At 40.2% G+C, this 23,909-nt stretch overlaps 1 protein-coding gene across 1 annotated transcript in view; it reads right to left on the bottom strand.

Moving 5' to 3' along the window:
• The window catches only part of clstn2a (calsyntenin 2a), a 269,756-nt gene extending 246,887 nt beyond the window's left edge, over positions 1-22,869 (bottom strand). Inside the window, exon 1 of the mRNA XM_067363156.1 lies at positions 22,797-22,869. Within this exon, the coding sequence (XP_067219257.1) occupies positions 22,797-22,869 (73 nt within the window). The remainder of the gene's footprint in view (positions 1-22,796) is intronic.
• Positions 22,870-23,909: the final 1,040 nt, after the last annotated feature.

The following is a 23,909-nucleotide window of genomic DNA, read 5'->3' as shown; positions in this document are numbered from 1 at the left end:
GTTGTGGAGGAATTGGCAGCGGTGGCATTTCAAAGAATATGAATCATCCTCCTCAGGCTGGGTGATAACAAAAAATGAACGCGCTTCTGAAAGGCATCTGAGCGTTGTTTGAACAGGAACATCGCATTGGGTTACTCTGCCTGAGTTTCTGACTCACTCCATTATTAAAGCCTGTACTATTGTTTATTGACTCCTAGATCTGAAGCTTTTATTGAATCCAATTTTGCTGGTATTTTTTCATGGAATGAGGGCTTGCTTATAGTTTATTGTAAATCAAAAGCAGCAAAGTAATTGCAAAGTCAGGTGCAAGTGACAGCAACCTGTGATTTCAACACTTTTTGATAAATTTCCATGACCTTTACAGTCATTCAAGTTTACTGTAAACATGGATGGGATTGCAGTTTAATTTTTATTTTTAAAAATTCTGTAAATATATTAAAAATATGATGTAATTATACAATTATTTAAAATCCAGTGGTGGCTTCTTTAAAATAAATTATTGTATAATTTTATATTCATATATTTATATATTTAATGTATTTTTATATATACATAATGTACATTATAGTTCAAAAGGTCTGTAATTTAATGCTTTTGAAGTCTAATGCTCACCAGCCAAATTTATTTGACCAAAAACAATTCAAAATATCTGATTTCTCTTCTAATATATTTTAAAATGTAAATTTATTCCTGTGAAAAAAGCAGAATTTTCAGCATCATTACTCTAGTCTTCAGTGTCACATGATCCTTCAGAAATCATTCTAATATGCTGATTTGCTGCTCAAGAAACATTAAGAACATTGAGCACAAATTAATTTATACCTCTAATCCCGCATTTATTTGAAATAGAAATCTTTATAACATTATAAATGTCTTCACTGTCACTTCTGGTCAGTTTGGCCACATTTACACTGCAGGTCTTGATGCCCAATTCCAATTTTTTGACAATATCACACTATATTTGTTTGACGGCCAGCTTACACCTTTAAAAAGTGAACCATATCCAATATCTGCATTTACACTATATTATATATTATACACACATATATAATAAGCATACACTTGAGTATATGAAGCAGTTTAGAACAGCTTTTTGGATTGAATTAATTTCCATGACTTTTCTCATACGGTCTTTTCATTTAATACAGGGGGAGAAGAATGTGAGCAATTCTGCAGTCCTGTCTGGAAATTCTCTCTCCTGCCCACTCTCTGCTTGTATGCCACCGGAGTGCTGCTGGCTCCGACTGGCATCAGCTCAAGGTCATTGAGCGCATCTGAAAGACTGGGCTGCAGACAAGACTCGGCTTGGGCTAAAGCTGGCATGCTAAATGACTAGAGATTCAAAGCTATGTGCCATGAGCCGTGCATCTCGCTTACCGACAGACGGGCTCAGCTGAGGCCACTGCTGCGAGCTATCAGTCTTGAGATTCCCCCTGAAGAGGATGGATATTGATATTTCAAATTCTCTTCGGTGTTGTCAGTGGCCTTGCATTAAGAGTTATCTCTGACAACAGAGAGGGCACAGCACAAAAGACGCAGGGTGCTAAGAGCCAGAACTAAGAGTGGAGAGATCACTGCAGTGTCTGAAAAGTGGGAAAGAGAGAGAGAGAGAACAATGAAAAAGCTAGAAAAATGTACCTAACTGGTACTGCCATGGGTTGTTTTTGGACATGGTAACATTTTGACTCAAACCTTTGATAATGTTCTTATCTTTAAATCATTTCTAATTCATACTCATTAAAATAACATTCTTACCTCATTCTGAATTAGCATTCAGTTGGGTGTCTGACCGGGTTGCAAGGTTTTCACAACAAAACCCGCCCAAGTGCTACTCAAAACTGGCCTTTCTGGGGGGGAAAATGTTTTTCGAGAGATTCCCCTGGTAAAATTTGCATTCCAGGGACTAAATATCATGTTATTTGGGGTCGCTTCAACCCGCGGAAATGAAAAATAAACCACGGTACCCCGCAAGTACCCCAATTCTGCAGGACTTGGTAACACTGGTGTGCGATGATCTAATGCTAAATACAAATAAAAAAAAAATAATCAATTCAAATGATCACAGTCTGTCCTATATAATAAAAATATGGTATATGAAAATGATAATCATGACATACCATGGTATATCTCAAAGTACCAAGGTATTATTCAATCCAATACCATAACTGTACCTTGGTAGCACTATAGTACTTGTCTCTGTAGAAGTAGAATTGAAGACAAACAGAAGAGACAGAGAGAGAATAAAATAGGATTGGAGTATAGGATGTGGTCTGGCTGTCAGCACTTGTTTTGAGTTTTGCTCAGATTTGTATTTGACTGGGTCCTTTTCTGCCAAAAGGAAGTGCTTATCATCCTCTATCCTGAAAAAAAGTCCTTAAGCACCGAGTGCCGGCTTTGAAAGTCTGCACGAATAGCTACCTGACAGCAGGCTGAGAAAATGCCTCGTGAATTGCTACAAAACTCAGGAACCTCATGTTCTTTGACTGTTGATAGTGTTTGGACTGGATGTTTTGCTGCCGGTGGTGCCAAACTCTTGGACAAAACAACTAAAACTCTCAAAAACTTTGACATCATTTGTTAACTGCAATGAATATCTAAATTTCACATATTAAGAATGTACATTGTGCTTTTTCTTCAAAAGACGTCATGGAGTTCGCAGTTATTCTATATTAAAGTATCAACTTTAGGCCTTGTAATGGTTTAGAAAGCTTTGTCCAAAAAAAAACCTGTGAAAATTATCACTGATTTACATCGGTCACATGCAAGACATCCAAAACAGGACTTGTCCGTCATTTATGATCAATCTGATATTGCTATCATGGAGATATATCAGTATCATGCGATCAGCAAGAAGCAATTACATTGCTAATGTCATTTTACAAATTAGCACTAAAGTCTTTATTTTTCATGGTGGAAAACTTAAGGCATAAACAGAAAAATCAGAGCCTTTTCAAACAAAAATGTGTGAACGTTGAAATCTAGAGGAAAAACTCAAGAGGAATGGTGGGATTATTGAAGTTTTTTTTTCCTCAGGCAAAGCTAGAGACTTAAGCGAAAGTCTCAGTTTGGTCTCCATTTTATCTCTTGCTGTCTAGAAGAAACCACTCTAATGCTTTGCAAGCACACAGTCCTCGAACAAAACTGGCCTCAGCAGAGCAGCTGTCAGTGAAGCATGTCTCAAACTGCCGTTTATCCACCGTTCTGAAATCCAGAGTAGTAGTTTTTAAAGTGATGTGAGCAGGTCAGCCAGACAAACAGCAAAAATAAACACACACAAATTGAGCTGACCCAGCAGAATCTCTTTTCCGCTGATAGGGGGTAAAAATAATGCTAGCAAAAACAAAACAAACTAAATGTCAATGAGACCACTGAATTTCCTTCCCCTGATTCCCTGCCGCCTCAGATTTATCTATTTGTAAGTTAGCAGGGGAGGTTGGCAAAAAAAGAAGCCGAATGTAAAAGATCTGATGCAATCAATTACTCGTCGCATGTAAAACAACCGCAAACACAATTTATTAAAATTGTGTGCGGGGGGGTGGGATAGGCATACGGTGGGAAAGCAGGGGGTAAGACAGCGAGATATGGGAACAGGACGACTGAGGAGGAAGAAGTCGACTTCGAAGCCCCACGTCCCCTCAACCACACGCTGGGTTGCAGTGGCATTGTGGTTACGCTTGAGCGCGGCCCACAGCAGGCAGCACTCGCTAGAGAGCCCAGCAAGACATCAAAACAGACTGAAATATGCTGGAGAGGACGTCCATTGCCACTGCCGCAGAGAGATAACACGGACATATGCATACACACCAACAGAGTCGCTCTCTTTCAGTTAAAACAAACACACATCAGTCACTTCAGACATACTGAGAGATTTCTACTTCAAGTCACGACTTATAATCCCAAAAGGAAAAGTTTTTTTTTGTTTGTTTCTGATGTTTCTCATTAACTTCCTTAGGAGAAATACAAACAGAAACAAATGATACATACTCTGTCAGTTGTTGATAACGCAAGAGTATGGAGCTTTAATATGGATATAGCATGAGTCGGATCATTTAGACGAGAATGATTGGATTCATACATTGGATTCTGGCATCTTAAAAAATTTGAGCAGTTTGAGACATTAGATCAGCTTTAAAACTCTAGGGGCCCTATTTTAACGATCTAAACGCAAAGTGTGAAGCGCATGGCGCAGGTGCACTCAGGGCGTGTCCAAATCCACTTTTGCTATTTTAACGACGGAAAAACGGTCCGTGCGCCGGGGCGCATTTTTGAAATGGGTTGTCCCTATTCTCTTAATGAGTAATGGGCGTAACGTTCAATAAACCAATCAGAGTGTGATCTCCCCTTCCCTTTAAGAGCGAGATGCGCTCGCGCCATGGCGGATTGCTATTTACATGCCGGAATTTGTTGGCGGAAAAGCTGAACACTTTTCAAGCGAAGAAACTGAAACTGATCATCTACGGGACAAGCAGGATATAACATTATATATAATATATAATTATATATTATTTAACATTATAAAATACACTGACTTATTAAACACACCGATTCAACTGAGGAGTTCAACGAGTGATGTTTTGCTGAAATTACCTGTTAAGTGGCCAGTCAATCTTTCAGTCGTCTGCGTTGGATGCAGGCTTTCAAATAGCTCCGCGCGATCAGTCAGTTAATATGTGTGTGTATTGGCAAGATTGTTCAATTAATTAGCCAGTTTCGTTCATCATTATAAGTAGTAATAGGCTGAATTGAAAATAGGTATCCTAATTCTAATACACACAATGACTATTCATCATTACATTTTTATATTTATGTAGCCTACACAATAATATTCTTTTACACTGTGATCCTTTTGTTTTTAATATTTGGCATATTTGTGTGATGCGTACCCCTGTGTGTAATAAGCAAAGTCAACGTGCACTGTGGACGCGCTCAGAGGCGCAGTTTCTACCAACGCGCTCTAACAAAAAAATATTGCGCCACTGACTTTACACTTTAGACCAGGTTTGAGTTGGTCTATGGCGCAGTCTATTTTCAGCTCCTTAAAATAGCAATGCGCCGGCAATGCGCCTGAACACACCTCTTTTTTAGACCAGCACGCCCATGGGCGCACTAACTGGCGCAAATGCATTTACTAATTTAAGGACGTGGCGCTGAACAGGAAAACGCGAACGGCGCCGGACGCAAATTAGCAAACACACTTGCGCTGCGCCTTGCGTCGCATTGCGCCGGGTGTATTATAGGGCCCTAGATGAGAAACATGAGATCATGTGTCTAGACATGCGATATACGATATATCACGATAATGAATATAGACGATATTGTTATCGTGGGAACTTCAAAATACTGTGAATTATTATTATTATTATTATGAATTATTAATATTTTAATAACACATGTTAAGAATACTTTACCCATCAACCGTATAAAATGCACAACACCGCTGTATGCTGCGTCAAAAGAACACAAGCACTCATATGTAAACCAGTCTGACGTGCATGACAAACACATGAGGGAACGAGAGGAGACGCGCTGGATGAAAGTGCACGTTCACTCTCTGACAGCAGAGGGCGCTGATGGAACAGCAGAAATGCAGCGGTTACCCCAGAAACCTGTTATACAGTATTTGAAGTGGATCAAAAAACTTAATTAAAGTTGTCCTAAGAAGAAGGTTTTAGGACAACTTTGATGAAATGTTTTGATCCGCATCAAATGTTGACTACTGTAGTATGACAACACTTTTTTTGCTTATTTTAGTATCGTGATGATACCGTATACCAGGGATGGACAACTCCGGTCCTGGAGGGCCAATGTCCTGCAGAGTTTATCTCCATCCCTGATAAAAACTCACTTGCCTATAACTTTCTACTAATCCTAAAGACCTTGATTAGCTGGTTCAGGTGTGTTTGATTAGGGTTGGAGCTAAACTCTGCTGGACACTGGCCCTCCAGGACTGGAGTTGTCCATCCCTGTCGAATACCGTAAAAAAAGCTTCAGCAATTATCGCAACATGAAAATTTGATACCGTCACATGCCTACATGCGTCTAATTCTCAGGGGGAGAAAAAAAAAATCCTAAAAAAGCAAAACACTCGAGTAAAAGAAACCAGTTTCTCTATGGTAAATCTCACTGGTTTCAAACAGAAAGAAAATTAGATATTAAAGAGTGCTTCTTTATTAATTTAAACTCTTTTCTACCGTATCATCACACTGTCCATTTCTCACCCTCTCGGTCAGTAACTCTCAAACAAACTTACAGACAGGAGTAACACAACCGCAACAAATTATGCCCTAAACGAATACACCAGAGAAGAACTGTGCTGAAAATAGGTCAGATAGTTCCTGCTCTCCGGAACCAGGTTGCATTAAGAGAAAAGGAGGGAAAGAGGGGGAGAGATATGGCCGGAGAGAGAAAGAGAGTGGGTAGAGGGAGTGAGTGACAAAACAGAAAAGAAAGTGAGTGAGCGGGAGAGTGAGTTTTGGACAGAACAGGAAAGAAAGCGGGTGAGTGGTCTCTCTCTTGAATCCAACACGGAAGTGACTTAAACTGCAATTCATCGACTGTCCGCTAGAGACAGGCTCCAAAAGGGATTTAATCCCATAGACCCCAACCAGCTGCTGAACTTGGCATCTCTGCTGTGTTTATGCTTTTTTTCTGGATTATTTCATACAATTATCAAATAATATGGTTTGCTGTGTGATTAATTGTACCAACAGACCGTCCAAGCAGTGGGCTTCGGTTATTTAAAATAATTCATTTATCTTTTGTAATTTTATTTATAACTTTACTGCATTCCAGAATCCGACAGACGGTGATAAGCTGTAGGCTAAAACCATAGACTGTAGACCATAGATATTTCCGAACGGTCTTTATTTTATACATATTCTTTCAATTCTTTTTTTCTCATTTTTATTTCATTTTTAATGCATTTTATATATTTTATGTATCATCTTTTTATTTCTGACTTAATGCATTTTAAATCTTGTTTTATGGTTGAAAACAGCTGGGAGAATTAGGAAGTAAGCATTTGTTATCCCTGGATGCAGCTCTGGATAGAGTTAGTCCAGGAAGATTTGTCTGTAATCGCGCAGCTACCTGACAAATATAAATAATTATCCCTCTGCGTGAGGAAGATCCGTTTAGATCCGCTCTGACGGACAACAAAAAACTCCCTGAAACTTCCTAACACTTCCATCCAGATAGGTGAAAATTCTGTTTTTACTGTTATTTCCATTTCTTATGCGTTCCATTTTTATTATTATGTATTTGGTTCTTCTTTATGTAAAGCACTTTGAATTACCATTGTGTATGAAATGTGCTATACAAAAAAAACTGCCTTGCTTAAACCGGTCTGAAACATTGTCTGCATTTCATAAATAGCATAACATTTGTAAACAGACTTTTCTGTAAGTATTTGTTTTAAATGTTGACATGTCCTTAAAAATATGTGTAGGAAATAAGCCTGTAAGTACTCAAGAATAGACAGTGCAACAGACCTTTTTAAGCTAAAATACATTTATTATGACCTTTTGGACACTGTAGTAATTTAAATTGTATTGTTTGCATGCATGTAAAATAGTTAGCTAACTTGATCACGTCGAGCTGAGCGGGCATGGTTTCAGTAACCAGGCACCTCAGCTCCACCCACACTCCGCCTCTTTGCCCATTTTCAGATATCCGGGTGTGATGTTCGGCCAACATGGTGACGGCCGGCTCCACCTACTTTGGGCTTCAAAAATGCTCTTCAGAAACCTATCGGTGACGTCATGAGGAGAGGAGAGGAGAGGAGAGGAGAGGAGAGGAGAGGAGAGGAGAGGAGAGGAGAGGAGAGGAGAGGAGAGGAGAGGAGAGGAGAGGAGAGGAGAGGAGAGGAGAGGAGAGGAGAGGAGAGGAGAGGAGAGGAGAGGAGAGCCTCACTTGCATTCATCTGGGAGCCTCGAGCACACTGGCACAGGTGTTCAGACAGGGACAATTCAGCTCCAAACATGAGTAATGAGCACTCAGGGGGAGTGTGTGCAGGTACACAACACACACACACACACACACAAGCGCTGAGATGGCAACACACTTGTGTTGTTTTCATACTTCTGTTCTTTCGGTGCGGTGCTGCCGAGAGTCACTGCAGATCCCTGCAGGTTCACCCTGAGCAAACGCGGCCTGTATATATTTACCAAAACAGCAAGACTGAGTCAGATTACAAAGCCAAAATCATTTCTAAAACTTTCATGAAAACGCTTTCTTTTTGTGAGGTTGTCCTACACAGCTCTTTTTTAGTGTAAATGGCAAAAAAAAAAAAAAAAGTGAACAAGACGAGCCGGTCGACATGAAAACATTGTGGACAGCAGAGAGGAAATAAAGGGCACCTGCGATTGTATGTGTGATCCGAAAGAGAAAGGCGAGGCGACAGATTGCTCCCAAATCCAATTAGGCCTGTGCTCCTTTTCCCCGTGAGTCTAGCGCACCGTGCTCTCGCTGAGAGGGAAGAGAGGAGGGTGGAGGAAAGAGGGGTTTTGGAGAGATAATGACTCAGACTGGAGAAAGACAGGAGAGTTAGAGAGAGGCTCTGTGTCAGCACCGAAAACCTTCACGCCTAGTAGCCCTGAAAAACCTCTTCAACGCCTGCAAGAGGAGCAGCTGGCTTCAAGTTCGGTCAGCACAAAAGCTGGGATCACTCTGGCTTTTACACAGACAAAGTGAGAGCGAGAAGGAGCAAAGAACAAGTCAGGCACCTATCAAAGCCCTTTACAAGGTGATGGCTACGGAAGTGCATGTTTGGATTCAGAGGCTCCAGAGGTAGATTGTTTTTTGCAGAAAACAATCATCATATTGAGCTTTGGTTCTCAGATAGCAGGAGTTAAAGGTGCCCTAGAATTTTTTTAAAAGATGTAATATAAATCTAAGGTGTCCCCGGAATGTGTCTGTGAAGTTTCAGCTCAAAATATCCCATAGATTTTTCTTCAATTAATTTTTTTAACTGCCTATTTTGGGGCATCATTATAAATGAGCAGATTCAGGGTGTGTGGCCCTTTAAATGCTGACGCTCCCCGCCCCAAGAGCTCGCGCTTGCCTTAAACAACATAAAAAAAGTTCACACAGCTAATAGGCTTGTTTGTGATGAGCAAATTCTGCGCAGAACCGATCACCGCGAGATGCATGCCGGTTATAAATGTGTCCGAGGGTGGTCCGCCTTGCTTTGATGTCATGCTGACATGTGTCAAAAACCTCTCGCGAGGGCGAGGCGGACGTGTCGGATTCTGCAGTCGAGCGCAGTTCCTCTCCACCGACTGGGTGGGGACGGGCGTCTGATATGAAAAATGACACATTCGTACAAATAAAAAAATATTTATTTAATTCAGCATTTTTGTGTGTATGTGAGTGAGTGAGTGAGTGTGAGAGATAGATAATGGTAATATAATCATACACATTATATTGTTGTTTTTCCTCAACATTTTAATGTGAAACAATATAAACATGGTAACCATATTCCGACTCTAGTGTACCTTATATGTACGTTACGTTCGGCACGATAACTGGCGCGCTCTGCTTTACTAGTGTTTTTTCCCGCTCGCTGCTTGAGCCTATAATGCTTTTGTTCTTTAGGCCTATATTTTTGTTTACACATATTGTTTAATGTTTTAAACTGAATGAAAACCTTAAGATATACACAACAAGTTTGTGTTTTATTACCTAATCATAAGTTTGTTCAGAAATGGTGACGACAACTTGAATAAAAAATAAAAATAAAAAACGTCTCTCATTTTCTCAAAATAATTGTAATTTAAAGCTGCTGTCTGCGATTTTTGGCCCTCTAGCAGTTAATAAACAGAACTGCACGCGTCTTGTGGAGGAACATTCTAGCCGGAGCTACTTTTCTCCGTGTATGTCTCATGGTATGTCTATGGCGAGTCACGAAGTTACATACTCTGCGGCGAGTCCTACCAGTCCGGTCTGAAATAGTCCGAATATAAACACTTATTATAGGTGTACCATAATGATTCAGGATAAGACAGAAACGCAGTTTGGAAAATGGATTCATGTTGTATATTCTCATTATATAATTTTTGTACATTTTTAACACAAAAAAAGTTGCGGACTGCAGCTTTAAATACATGAACATTCGTTTTTTTACTAGCCCAAATATTCGAATACAATATTTTGGAAAAATGCCCATCACTACTAGCCAGGCAAGTTCACGTAAAAGTACTCTGGACAAACTGTTAACTAACCTACCAGCTGCCTGGACACAAATATTCCCCAGCAATTTGATGAGATGACTTACACTTCGGTAAAGTTGGTTTTATATTCGCACATTCGGACATCCGTATTCAATAGTCTTGTTAATCACACTACATTCAGTGGACATTCACAAGTAAATATGCCATTAAAACAATACTTGCCTATTTTGATCGACTGTGAAAAATGTTGTAAGTTGTCAATCGTTGGTTGGCACTATCATGTCGCTGCTTAAAATTCCAAACATTAATTTATTGCACATTTATCGGAAAGTCTGAATTTATCAGAAGTCCGAATGTGCGAATATAAAACCAATTTTACCCAAGTATGACTTACTGTACTCATAGGATATGGTCCCACATGGATCACGATCAGTCTGTAGCCAGATGTGAGTGACTGACAGATGTCCTCCTCTGTAGCTAACTACTTCAGCGAGCATCTGAATTAGTGCGTGAGCCCGTGAATCACAGAATGTGTCGTTGGAATCAGAACATAAATATTTTTTGTGGCGGGAATATCTAAATCTTACCCGGATACAGTAATTCTATTTTCTGATTGGCTGTTCGGTAGCTATATTTTTTTTTATTAGATTAACTGGTGCGTGGCAGGGCCTTCTGAACTCTATGGGGAACTCGCTTGATTCCTCTAATAGCGGCGCAGCTTGTTGTGCATTATCCTGGAGATTTCTCTGCGTGAGAAATACAAGGTGTGGCGTGTGAGCGTGTGAACGGGATGAAAACCCTCAAAATGGATCATTACAAAGCGTTCATCATGCAGCATGTCTAATCACATAAGTACAGTGTTTATTTTGATGTTTACATTGATTCTGAATGAGTTTGATAGTGCTCCGTGGCTAACGGCTAATGCTACACTGTTGGAGAGATTTATAAAGAATGAAGTTGTGTTTATGAATTATACAGACTGCAAGTGTTTAATAATGAAAATGCGACGGCTCTTGTCTCTGTGAATACAGTAAGAAACTATGGTAACTTTAACCACATTTAGCAGTACATTAGCAACATGCTAATGAAACATTTAGAAAGACAATTTACAAATATCACTAAAAATATCATGTTATCATGGATCATGTCAGTTATTATCGCTCCATCTGCCATTTTTCGCTATTGTCCTTGCTTGCTTACCTAGTCTGATGATTCGGCTGTGCACAGATGCCAATATGATATCACACTATTTAAAGATAGTAAATAACATGTTGCAGTTAAATTTATGTTTATTTTACATAATATTTACAAAACGAGAAATAATTTGAAAATGAATCAACATGAAAAATAATTTGAACTTGAAAAATAAACACTCATTTTAAATATCAATTTCTTTATTCTGTTAATGTATTATAGTTTTTCTTATAAAAAAAATGTTTAAAAACATGACTAAATAGGAAGTAAACACCGTAACCAACAGTGCACTTAGTAATCTGACTTTTGCACTGAGAATCACAATTTCTCAAACTGTGTCTGTGCTCAGGTGCTGTCAAAATAAAAGTCCAGATTCTGACACTTATCAGCCAATGCAAATCATTAAAAATGCCAAATATTGGCCGATATTAGCGTTCTCAAAAGTCAAAATACCATCATTTCCCTCAAGCATTTTGAGTGCTGTTGAGCAAATTCTTCTGATTGGACCTCTGATTGGTCAATGTGTTCACACACTCAACAGATACACATGGCAGCATTTGAAAGCAGGCACCTATCAAGGGATCTGCTGCTTATAAATGTTCCCGTGTGTATCTGTGTAAGTGTTTGGTGAACAACATGTTTTTGAAGCGTTAATCATTGTAGCCAATCAGTGGTTGTTTAAGAATCCATGCAACAGCACTCAAAATGCTAGGGGGGAATGCTGATATCGTAATGTTTTTTTTTAAAATTTCAGTACAGACTTGGTATCAAAGTCAACACTAGACATATATTGGCCTTGGTTATATGTATCGGATGACCACTAGTTCATCTGATCTCGTCTTCTCCCCACTATTTCCTCTCCACTGTATTGTTAAATAAAACTCTATGATTTATTTGGTCCTGTTTGTTAACATGAGCATCTCACACTCCAAAGTAATTCACTCATCATGGGTTGTTGAGTCGTAGATAGAATAGTGTTGCTCATTAAATCTTTTAATGCCCCAACATTAATATTAATGTCTATCTGTCCCTTTTGTGCACTTTGGTAATAAGTCCAAATAAATGGTCAGCATATCGCTACGACATGGTGTGAAAAACCCCTCTAAGGTCAGCAATAACTCAAGCCTGACATCTGTGAGGGGTCCAGAGGATTCATATAGCTCCTCTCCATATTTCTCTAACAGATCATCGACTTCAGTTGGGATGTCATCCTGAGTGACTTACAACCCTTCAACAAAGCCCTGGGATTCACACGAACGCTTTAGATCTTGTTTTATTATTTCTGTGTTCCATAAAGACATGGAGAATTTGTTGGAGTTGTCAGAAAAGAGAAGCAGCTCTGAGATCAGATCCAAAATGTTGCGTTTTGCACAACTTTTCATTAAACATATATAGAGCATTTCCTACACAACTGTTTTTGCACCATCAACACTTGTATATAAAATATCGTAAAAGGTGGGTGCTGCAAATTTTTAATGGTAACACCTGAGTTTAAATGATTAGTCCACTTTCAAATAAAATGTTTCTGATAATTTACTCACCCCCATGTCATCCATGTCTTTCTTCAGTCGAAAAGAAATGAAGGTTTTTGATGAAAACATTCCAGGATTTTTCTCCATATAGTGGACTTCAATGGGCACCAAACGGTTGAAGGTCAAAATTACAGTTTCAGTGCAGCTTCAAAGAGCTTTAAATGATACCAGACGAGGAATAAGGGTCTTATCTAGCGTCATTTTCGAAAAAAAATGTAGATATAAACAAATGATCGCCTTCCAAGTAGTTCCGCCAAAACCGCACTTTCGCATTCGTTGCGTAAGTAGAATAAGGAAGGTGTAGGACATGCAGTGTAAGCTTTTTGAAGAATACAAAAGTGCGGTTTGGGTGGAACCACTTGGAAGCCAATCATTTGTTTATATCTACATTTTTTTTTTCCAAAATGACGCTTGATAAGACCCTTATTCCTCGTCTGGTATCATTTAAAGCCCTTTGAAGCTGCACTGAAACTGTAATTTTGACCTTCCACCGTCTGGAGGCCATTGTAGTCCACTATAAGGAGAATAATCCTGGAATGTTTTCATCAAAAACCTTCATTTCTTTTCGACTGAAGAAAGAAAAACATGAATATCTTGGATGACATCGGGGTGAGTAAATTATCAGGAAAGTTTTATTTGAAAGTGGACTAATCCTTTAAGTATCTTTTGGAATGATTGATTAATCAGGCTAAGCTGGTCAGGTGATGGTCCTTTTAGCGTGCAACCTGTGGGGACAACTCAAAATACAAAGACATGCTTCCCTGCCATTATTTTGCAGCACACTGCATTTATGCTGTCATCACATTCAAAACTTTATTTTTATTCTGCCATGGCGCTGGTGATTCAGCAGCATATAAAAAAGCAGTGCAGGAAAGACTGTATATATTTTTTTTGTCAATATGACAAAGGAATCATTCGTTGTAGCCATTTCTCCCTTGCCTATGTGCATCAAACAGCACAAACCATTTATCACTCACACCATCATATAGCCAGCCTCTCCGTGTCTCGTCATCGGTGAAATGTCACCTCTCACAAAAACAACCACTTCAATTTTAATCCTCATAATGTAATGGATTTCTGGAGTTCCAACCAGGTAAAACTGATTAGAAGATGCACAAAATAGCCAACCAATTTTTATCCGACTGTAGCAACTTTTCGTCTTGGATTGGCTCACATTGTGCGGAACATTCTCACACTGCAATTTACTAAATTACTAAAATTACTAAAAACATAATTCAACCATAATTTACTTCTCAAATAAGAGTCAATTTTACTTGATGCCTGTTAATTTTGAACCCTGGCTGAGATCTTTCTAAAAACCCTCTTATTACTCCTACAAAAACTGCTACACAGTAAACACATGAGATGAAAACACCCACAAAAAAAAGAACAAAGAGCATGATGGTGAGAGGGAACAAGGTTGCGGTTGTTAGTGGAAGTTCTGAGGCCAGGTGACTGAAAGCACCATTTTCAGCTCAGTTGCTAGGAATCTTCCCTATTTTTTCCTTTTATCTTCAATATCCCTATCTTCCTCTAACAGAGGAGAACATATTTTAACGGACATACTAAAAGCGAATCAAGTGTATCACTGCAGGCGAGAAGGAAAGATAATGCCTTTGACTGCAAGACGCACCATGAAAATTAATAACTGCTTTCATGTGGACAAGCTTCCACTTCCTCCGTTCTCGCAGGGCGGCACTGCTTGCCACTGAAGTGGGACTGCTCGCGGACAGCATCCGACTCCACGGGAAATCAAGCACTGAGGAGAGAGACATATCATATACAGCCCTACAAATACACCCCAAAAACACCCATTTGCTCTCTGCTTGTGCCTTTGTTGCACGACGTAGCATTTTACATTCCTGCAGCGGTGGCGAGAGGACCATGGCATGCACTATTGATTTCAGCTTCAGTCAGCACAGTCATATGACAGGCACCACACGTATGAAAACACTCAGACGGATAGTGGCTGTCTCTTTTTCATCTCTCTTTGTGCCAGTGTGCTCTCTCTCTCTCTCTCTCTCTCTCTCTCTCATCCCCAACAACTCACTCACACTGATCCGTTGAAACACAGAGAGATGTCGCACCTGCATTAATATTTTACGCTGATGTGTGCAGATCCTGGCTGTAATTAAAACTACCCAGCAAAGTGAATTCACATTATCTCTGTTTGAGTCCCAACAGTCACCGCATGTGTGTTTTCGCAAGCGAGAGAAAAGATCAGGAGCCACGCGCCCCGACGCTGCGCTTTTCCACCTGGGAGGAAGGAGGGGGCGGTACCGCAGCTGCTCCTATCTAAAACAAACACCTGCAGTTTGACAGCCCGGGTGTCTCCTGCACCCGCAGAACATTAACATCCTCCTAACTCATTTATGAGCCGAAGATAAAACTCCAAGCCTTCTCGGAGCATCCGAACAGCACAAAGGGCAGCACCTGCGTCTTGCATTCCCCCAGCGCGTTACAAGAATATCTACCAACGGCTCAATTAAAATTGGCTCTGTTGGTATCAGATCGGCACAGCACAACCTAGCCAGACAAACGAAGAAGATCAAATGGCCATTAGTTTGCAGCGTAGAAACTGCTGTTTTTAGTTCAGCTAGAAATAAAATAGAAAAGGCACGATTTGTAAAAGCATCAAATTTAGCCATATCCTCCACTGCAGCCTAACCACGCAAACAGTGACATAACTTCTGAGGAAATGCTTTGGGGGAAAGCTGAGCACTGCAATTTCATGGAAACCTCTCAAAATTGTCACATGTTTAGCTATAGCAACTAAATAATACATCTGCAAGGCATGCAATTGAGGGCACATGTTCATAGGCATCGTGTAATGGTTTAGACAAGGAATTACAGAAGGAACACATTGTACACTTCAAAATCAAAAGAAAATAGTTTAGAAATTGGGGTTTGAACAACTATGGAAGACCTAATCTTCACGCTACGCCACTGACATAGAACTGAGATTGTCAAAGATGCTAAAAGTCACATTCAATTTGGTAGGGTGTTTCTCTGTAATAGTAGCAAAAATCAAAAATCTGTTCAGTAATTTTTGTGCAGACTAGTCCAACAATCATCTGTGCCAATTTCAGTGAGAATTGGACAAAAGTAGGAGTAGCAGTGGGAAAGAAAACAATTACATGTTCCAAAATAGCAGCCAATAATAAAAAGAACTTTGTTTCCAAACAAAAAGGTTTAAAAAATTATAAACTGAAGAAGAAAAAAGGGTAAAACTAGCCTATTAAACTATTAAATTGGTGGTGGTGCTATGGGGTTTGTTCTGAAGACCCCAAAGTTGGTCAAGGGCTTTTCAGGACCAATCCAATTATCATTTTCTTATGTATGGGTAATAGGCCTGCAATAGACTAACACCTAGAAAAATAAGAAAACTAACAGATCAGTGCTCTTCAACTCCAGTCCTCCAGGCCAGATTCTCCAAGACTAATCTAAGCATGGCCTTGGTGATCTAGACCTTCAAAGTGGAGTCTTGGCAGTGCTCGGTACCCAGCTCAGAGATCTATTAAAGCCACTGATTTGCTCTCTCGTTTGGACTCTCTCGGCTGTCCTGTCACCATGGAAGGTCAGAGAGAGTATTTCCACAGATCAATCCGGAAAGATGAGATGTCGGTGCTTCTTTCCAAGATGCAGAGGGAATCTGCCAGCAGCTTGCGGCATGATCCAATCATCGCAGGTCATCAGACAATGCTTTTACTGCAAGTTGTACAAATGGCAAGCAGACTGAGAAAAGGTTCAACTTCAATGAAACATGGAGTATAGCACTGCCCTACAACGGCAAAAAGGTCAGAGCAGCATATACTGGGAAGATGTTGCCCTTAAAAAGGTGCTATGGTAAGGTGTAACTAAAGGAGGACAGGAATGAGTTATGTTTGCTGCTTCCATGCGGTTAGCTTGTTTTCAGCACAGCGTGTTCAGTGCGGCACAAAACCTGGGGTCAGTGAGTGACAGCGCTGCAAGGTCTTGACAATAAGTCTTGTTTAATAATAACAGCACGGCATAGATGTTTCAGAGACTTCTCTGGGTTTTCAAAACTGAGAATGTTCAGAAAAATGGAGGACAGGATCCGAACACTGACTACGCTACATTCAATCTCTCACACAGAGAGGCGGGTTCTGTCTCGCGGTCTACTGGAAATAATCCATCTTAAAGCGCGCCATTGTAAACACTGTGATTACATCCATTCACTCACATTCACTTCTAAAGAAAGACATGCATCATACTGGGAAACAGTCATGATCCGTCGCTCTGTAACATACAGCCATGTAAACGCCTACGCACACACTTGTATCCAATCACCATGGACTCCCTTTTCACCCAATAGCAAGTTGTCAGCTCACCGGCACCCAGTGCAGGCAATTAGAAGGAAAGCTGGAGGACAACGTCCCAGAATCCCTCTCTCTGGAACTAGAGCAATTTAATTGAGACTGAATCTCAGGGACTAGCCCACTTCTCAGAGACGGTCAGCAAATACGAGCAGGGTCCCAGTGCTCCACCAACAGCACCAGGCAATCAGCCGCAGCGAGGAGAGAAAATACACTCTATTTGTGGGTGGGAGTGTCCGTGTGTAACTATGACTTTGCAAATAAGTTAAAGGGATAGTTCACAATACTGTCATCATTTACTCTGCAGTCTTCTGTTAAACACAAAAGATTTTGAAGTGCATTTTCATCCTAAATATGGACATTTTTCAATAAATCTTCTGTGCTCCACAGAAGAAAAATAGTCGTACATGACATGAGGGTGCCCACACAGCAGGAGACTCCTAGACGGATCCGCATTCAAGTCGCCAAACCCGCGTGACTGTCTCATGCGTTTTGGCACTGCCCAGAGGATCAGCTCCGCCTCCAGGCGGCGCCGTAAATTCTACTGTCAATCAGCGAATCCTGAGCGGACCCATGTTGGATCCGCAGACACGCACGCACCTTTACTGTAATGGTTGTATCAATTTGCAGGTCCCAAATGGACCCGCCGTGGAGGTAAGGTTTTAATCGCGGATGCAGCCTTCGTTGCGGATCCGTCACTGCGTGCAAGTAACCGATACGGGTCCGTTCACGGATACGTTCCAGAAGCCGTGATACATCCGCGGCCGATCCGCCCCGTTCTTTTGCTGTGAGGGTGAGTAAAGGACAAAACCTTAAATTTTTATAGCACCCTTTATAGATGGGGTTCTCAACTCTGGCCCTTGAAGTCCACTTTCCTGCAGAGTTTGGAAATGTTTACACGACAACGATGTACTAAAAACTGAAAAGTTTTTCCTTTGTGTTGTTCGCGTACAGGTGACTACATTGTCGAAATAATCCCCGTTCACACAGATCAAAGAAAACGACTAAAAACACTGTGTTCTGCTGCCAGACCAGTAGATGGCGATGTCACTTTGTAAAGAAACACTATAAGCCTACAGACTGAACCAAGCATGCCACACGAGTCCTGAAAAGTGAGGCCAAAGCAGGTGGCTGGATACAGTATAGGTCATAAACCTCACCCTCTCCATGTAATGTAATGATGCAATGTTTTTCAAAGATGGCTTCTGTCATTTTAGGCAGTTATCACACTGATGTTAGTTAAACTGTTCTTTAAAAAGTTTGTTTTTAGTTAGTTATTTGATGATATAAAAACACGGGTTTTGACGTCAAGATTGACAGCTGAGATTACAGCTTTTTCCTGGATTTTCAGGAGGAGATTGGAGCTTTAACTTTAATTTATACATTTCCAGAACTGTTTACCTTACACCAGGGGTGTCCAAACTCATTAATGGAGGGCCACAGTCCAGCAAAGTTTAGCTTCAACCCCAATAAAACACACCTGAACCAGCTAATCAAGGTCTAACTAGGTGTACTAGAAACTTACAGGAAGGTGTTTTGGAGCTGGTTGGAGCAAAACTCTACAGGACAGTAGCCCTCCAGGACCGAGTCTGGACACTCCTGCCATACACCACATTATGAGTTGTTCTGCAGTATTAACCGATTCTTCTTCACTTACTACAATGGAAGAGAGTGAAGGTGAGTCATCCATCTTTTTTTACAGTCTACTCCTGTTTACATGTGGATAAAAACAGTATCGTTTTCAAAAACTTGCAATTTGAAACCAAGTTTTCAGGCCCCCAAAAAGCTGTTATCGTGTAAATGAACAGCCAAAACGCATGAAAAGTTTTTCGTTTTTAGTTTAAAGATGGTGTAGTGCAGGAGTGGGCAAACTCGGTCCTGGAGGGCCACTGTCCTACAGAGTTTAGCTGCAACCCTGATAAAACCTGCATGTATTCATGAATACCTTGCTGGTTCAGGTGTGTTTGATTAGGGTTGGAGCAAAACTCTGCAGAGACAGCGGCCCTCCAGGACCGAGTTTGCCCACCCCTGGTGTAGTGTAAATGGCCCCTTTAGCTCCAACTCTAATCAAACAAACCTGAACAAACTAATCAAGGTCTTCAGGATTCCTAGACAGCTACAAGCAGGTGAGTTTGATCAAGGTTTGAGCTAAACTCTGCAGGAATTGAGTTGAAAACCTGTGCTTTATAGTGCACACGCTTGCTTTGATCTTCATGATTTGGAAATGCATCCGAGCGGAATTACAGTTGTGCGAGTGTGTGTGTGGAAGAGCATCCAGTGTTATTCCTGTGCAGATTGGCCAGAGCTGACCCCTGGGAGAGACTGGTGCCATCTGACCAGCTGGCGGGAGAGCGCCACTGACAGGGCCCATCTTACCTCCAAATGCAGCTCTTTCCTGTCGTTCCCTCCCTTTCTTTTTCCCTCATCCCTCCCTGCCGCTCATCACGCCGACGCTAATGATGCATGCTGGGTAATTAAAGTTTAAATTAAGTTGAGCATTTGCATGGCATTCTGGCTTGAAGATTGGCATGCTCCTTGAGAAACCACATCGTGACAAAAAAAAAAGCTAGATCTCTCGAAACAAGAGACTAAGACAGATCTAACAGCTGCGGTCCACTTAGCAGAGTGTTTTCAATACTCTGCTTTGCTTCCTGAACAACGGCAGTGATGCAAAAAAAGAGAATGCCTTTGCTTTCCCACAAGCTTGATGTACTTAGGTAAGTTATGCATCTATTCCAGATCAGCAACCCAATTTATTTAGCTCTGGGATAACACTGTGCTTTCTCTGAAAAGGCCAGCATAAATCTCAGCCTGCTTTTACAGACCTACCCTTATTTGTCACTGCTGTCTTTCCGTTTTATCCCTTTCTTGTGTACTCCAGTGTGCTGAAGCCAAACTCAGAATCTCTCTTTTTCTCTAAGCCTCTGAGTTTTAGAAATGCTCTCCAATTCTCAGACACAATAACACACGGCCTTGCCAACATCAAAACAAGCCGATTGTTAATTAAAGCGGTCAAGCTCTGCATGTTACGAAATCCATCTGGTAGCACATGGCACTAACTACGCCAAGGTCGTTGCTTTGGTTCTCATACACACATACTGACAAAATGCATACTCTGAATGCGCGATCATAAGAGTAAGAACCAGTAATTCAACTGTATGATGCACTAACACTGACATTATAATATACTGATGTGAATGCGTCTAAAATAAAATAAACTGTTTTGCACCCAGAGATAAGCCAGGCTGCTAGTGAATTCAGTATTACAATAGCATTCTGATGTAATTTTGATGAAATCCTTCTCTTTTTTTTGGAGAGGCAGAGTTTTGAAGGCAATCTGCCAGACATATCACAAGGTTTGGAAGGTTTTCATCTGTCATATCATGCCTATGAAAGTGTTGAGTCATAATGTGAAAGGCTTGGATTTAATGACTGGTTTATAGTTTGCGATTCTGCCTCATATTTCTATTCTGTTCCTTCTCTTCTAATGGCATGCTCACCTTGTGCAGTTCTTCATGCATAAAGGAGTTTAATTTTCAACTCGTATTCATTGCGTTCAAAATTTTATGGAGTGCTAGAATCCAGAAAATTGATATGCAAATATTCAAGGTTCCGATTCCCTGATTCGCCAATCTGTTACACTGAAAGAGCCAAATATCAAGCAAGAAGTTACTTCTAAGGAAAGTAAATCAGGGCATGCAGGTAGGCCTACTGACAGACATTTCACTTGTGTGCTGACGAATAATTGAACTGCTCCATATTCATCACTGCCCCAGAGACACAATTAGACCTCTTATCTCAATGTTTGTGTTCGTACAAACACATTAGCAGCTTTTTCCATGAAAAAAAAATCCACTGCTTTACGCTCTTGAAGTCTTAAGGACTATGCAGCCATTGAATGCCTCATTGAACCTTCTGGTGAAGATTAAGAAGAAATGCAGTTACTACAAGTGTCGTAAATTAAACTGATCAAGCAGATAGATCACTAGAAATGTGCTATGAAGGTCAATGAAATATTGATGAGGGGAAATATCTATATTAAGGCTCATGCTGGGAAAAATCGCAGACTGTATTGGTTAGTGATTTAGCAAGGCATCACTTTTAATATTATTATTATTCTTTCACCCAAAACCTAAGTGCATAACCCATTGTGCTATAAACATGAATGATGGCTTATTGAGGAAAGGTGACTTTTGTTAAGGATTGGGTGTACGATGTATGCCTGGCTGGTGGCAAAATGGTCGGAACAATTGCTTTAGACTTGAAATAGGGGTCAGAGGGTTCATGTGTCCATATCAAAATGTCATAGAGACTTAGGAGGACTCAGACCAGAAGGGCAACATTTAGAAACACCCTAGCAACTTCATACACTCTAATAAAAGCTGGGTTAAAAACAACCCAAGTTGGGTTGAAAAATGGACAAATCTGTATTTCTCGCTTAAAATGAATCCAAAATATGCTGGGAATGAGCATTTATTAATAAATGTAATTAATAATAATTAAACATTTATTAAACTGCTTATTAATAAATGTTCACCTTTTGATTATTGTTGTTGCTTCTAGTAATTATGTGTCTGATTTTTAATTCCCAACCTATTTTGGGTTCGTTTTAAGCCAGCAATAGTCATTTTTAAACAATTGGGTTAAATAAAACTACCCAGCAAGTTGGTCAAACATTTAACCCAACTGCTGGGTTTGTCCATTTTTAACCCAGCAACCCTCGGAAACCAAATAGCAACATTCCCTAACAAAATCTCTTCTTGGGGCACCTGCCATATCACAACACCAAAATACAAACATATGGGGACAAGGTCTTTTGATTCATGTCCCCTTACAGAGGCGCATTAAGAAAATCTAGTCCCAACAGATTTAGGTGTCCTAAAAGAAGGGTCATCATGCATGTTAAACTCATACTGATAGAAAAAGAAATGGATAAACATGTACTCGATACGGGAAGACTCATTGCCACCCAGAAACGACACTCTCAGCCTTTCATTGCCAGTCCACATGATCCAATCCGTCTGTAATTTATCACACATCATCTAAAGCGTTGCACTCGTGCACTAACAAATAACTGAGCTGCTCCATATTCATTACTGCCCCAGAGACACAATTAGATCTCTTATCTCAATGTTTGTGCTCCCAAAACACAGTTTTTTCATGGGAGCAATGGAAAAGCTACTGCTTTATGCTCTTAAGCATGAACAGAACAGATAAGATCAGTAGAAATGTGCCTTAAAGGTCAATGAAATATTGATGATGGAAAATAGCTGTAATATGGATCATGCTGAGAAAGCGTAAATATATGATTCGCAGTCTGTATTGTGGTGAAAAATAGTAATCAAAACATCTAGACTGTTTGATCATCTCGTTGATCATTAAGAAAACGGGGAGAAGAAAGACAAACTTGTACTACATAAGGACACATTGCCAACCTAATAGAAGACACTCGTTGATGCTGTGAATTCCACAAACTGATAGTAATTGATCACATCTGATCTAAGACACTGATCCAGGTGTGTCTTTTCACGCGGTGACATTCCAAGTTGTCCGATCTGCCTTACCTTTCCCAGCCAGGATGCCGCACTGCCCGGAGAGCACCAGGAAAAGCATCGCTGTTATCACGCACATCTTCATGATGAGCCCAACACTTCGAACAGAATGCGATGACCTAATTCTTCCTCTGTTACTCTAAAAAAGAAAAAACACCACTCTCTCGCTTTATCTGTCCTTGAGCGACGGGGAACTGAAGTCTCGCTAGTGAACTCCCAGCAGCGCGCGACGCGGTCCGAGCGCACGAGGTAACGCGGTCTGTGTGTCTGCGCGTTGCGCGAGTTAAACCCCCAGGATCAGGCTGCTACGTCACTCCCCGAGCAATTAATCTTGACCTATGATAAGGCATTTATTCACGCCCTGTATAAATGCTACGCTGGAGAATTTAATATTTTATATTTTGATGTGATATTAGAAACTAATTTACATTTGCGCTTATTGATCGATTTGAAATGAGTTTTTTAATATTTCTATTTTATCAGACTGAGGCAGCACAGTGTAAACACACAGCATGATTTTGTCCAAACATCCTTCTCATTTATTATTGATATCATCATTATCTTAATCTAATGACAAGGCTTCTCCCAAGGTGGGCAGCTGTTGTCCTGTGCCTTCCAGGCACATTAAAAATTACTAACAATAACACAAACAAGAGTGCTGGGAATTTTTTATTTTTTTTATTTTATGGTTTATAATGTTTGCATTTCATTGGCTATGATTAAAAAATAATTGTTGTTCTAGGTGATTGTACAATATGAAACACTTTCATATACAGTAAAAATACAACAAAAACACACACATTTGATAGATAGATAGATAGATAGATAGATAGATAGATAGATAGATAGATAGATAGATAGATAGATAGATAGATAGATAGATAGATAGATAGATAGATAGATAGATAGATAGATAGATAGATAGATAGATAGATAGATAGATAGGTGTGTGTGTGTGTGTGTGTGTGTGTGTGTGTGTGTGTGTGTGTGTGTGTGTGTGTGTGTGTGTGTGTGTGTGTGTGTGTGTGTGTGTGTGTGTGTGTGTGTGTGTTCCTTCACTTTTTTATTAGTTATGTGCATTAGTGTTTTATGTTATTTTTATGTTTAATTAGCATTTATTGCATT

The sequence above is a fragment of the Chanodichthys erythropterus genome, chromosome 16 (assembly GCF_024489055.1).
Source record: "Chanodichthys erythropterus isolate Z2021 chromosome 16, ASM2448905v1, whole genome shotgun sequence".
Lineage (NCBI taxonomy): Eukaryota > Metazoa > Chordata > Actinopteri > Cypriniformes > Xenocyprididae > Chanodichthys > Chanodichthys erythropterus.
Note: the sequence above shows the minus strand (reverse complement) of the source record. Positions and strands in the feature narration are given on the sequence as shown.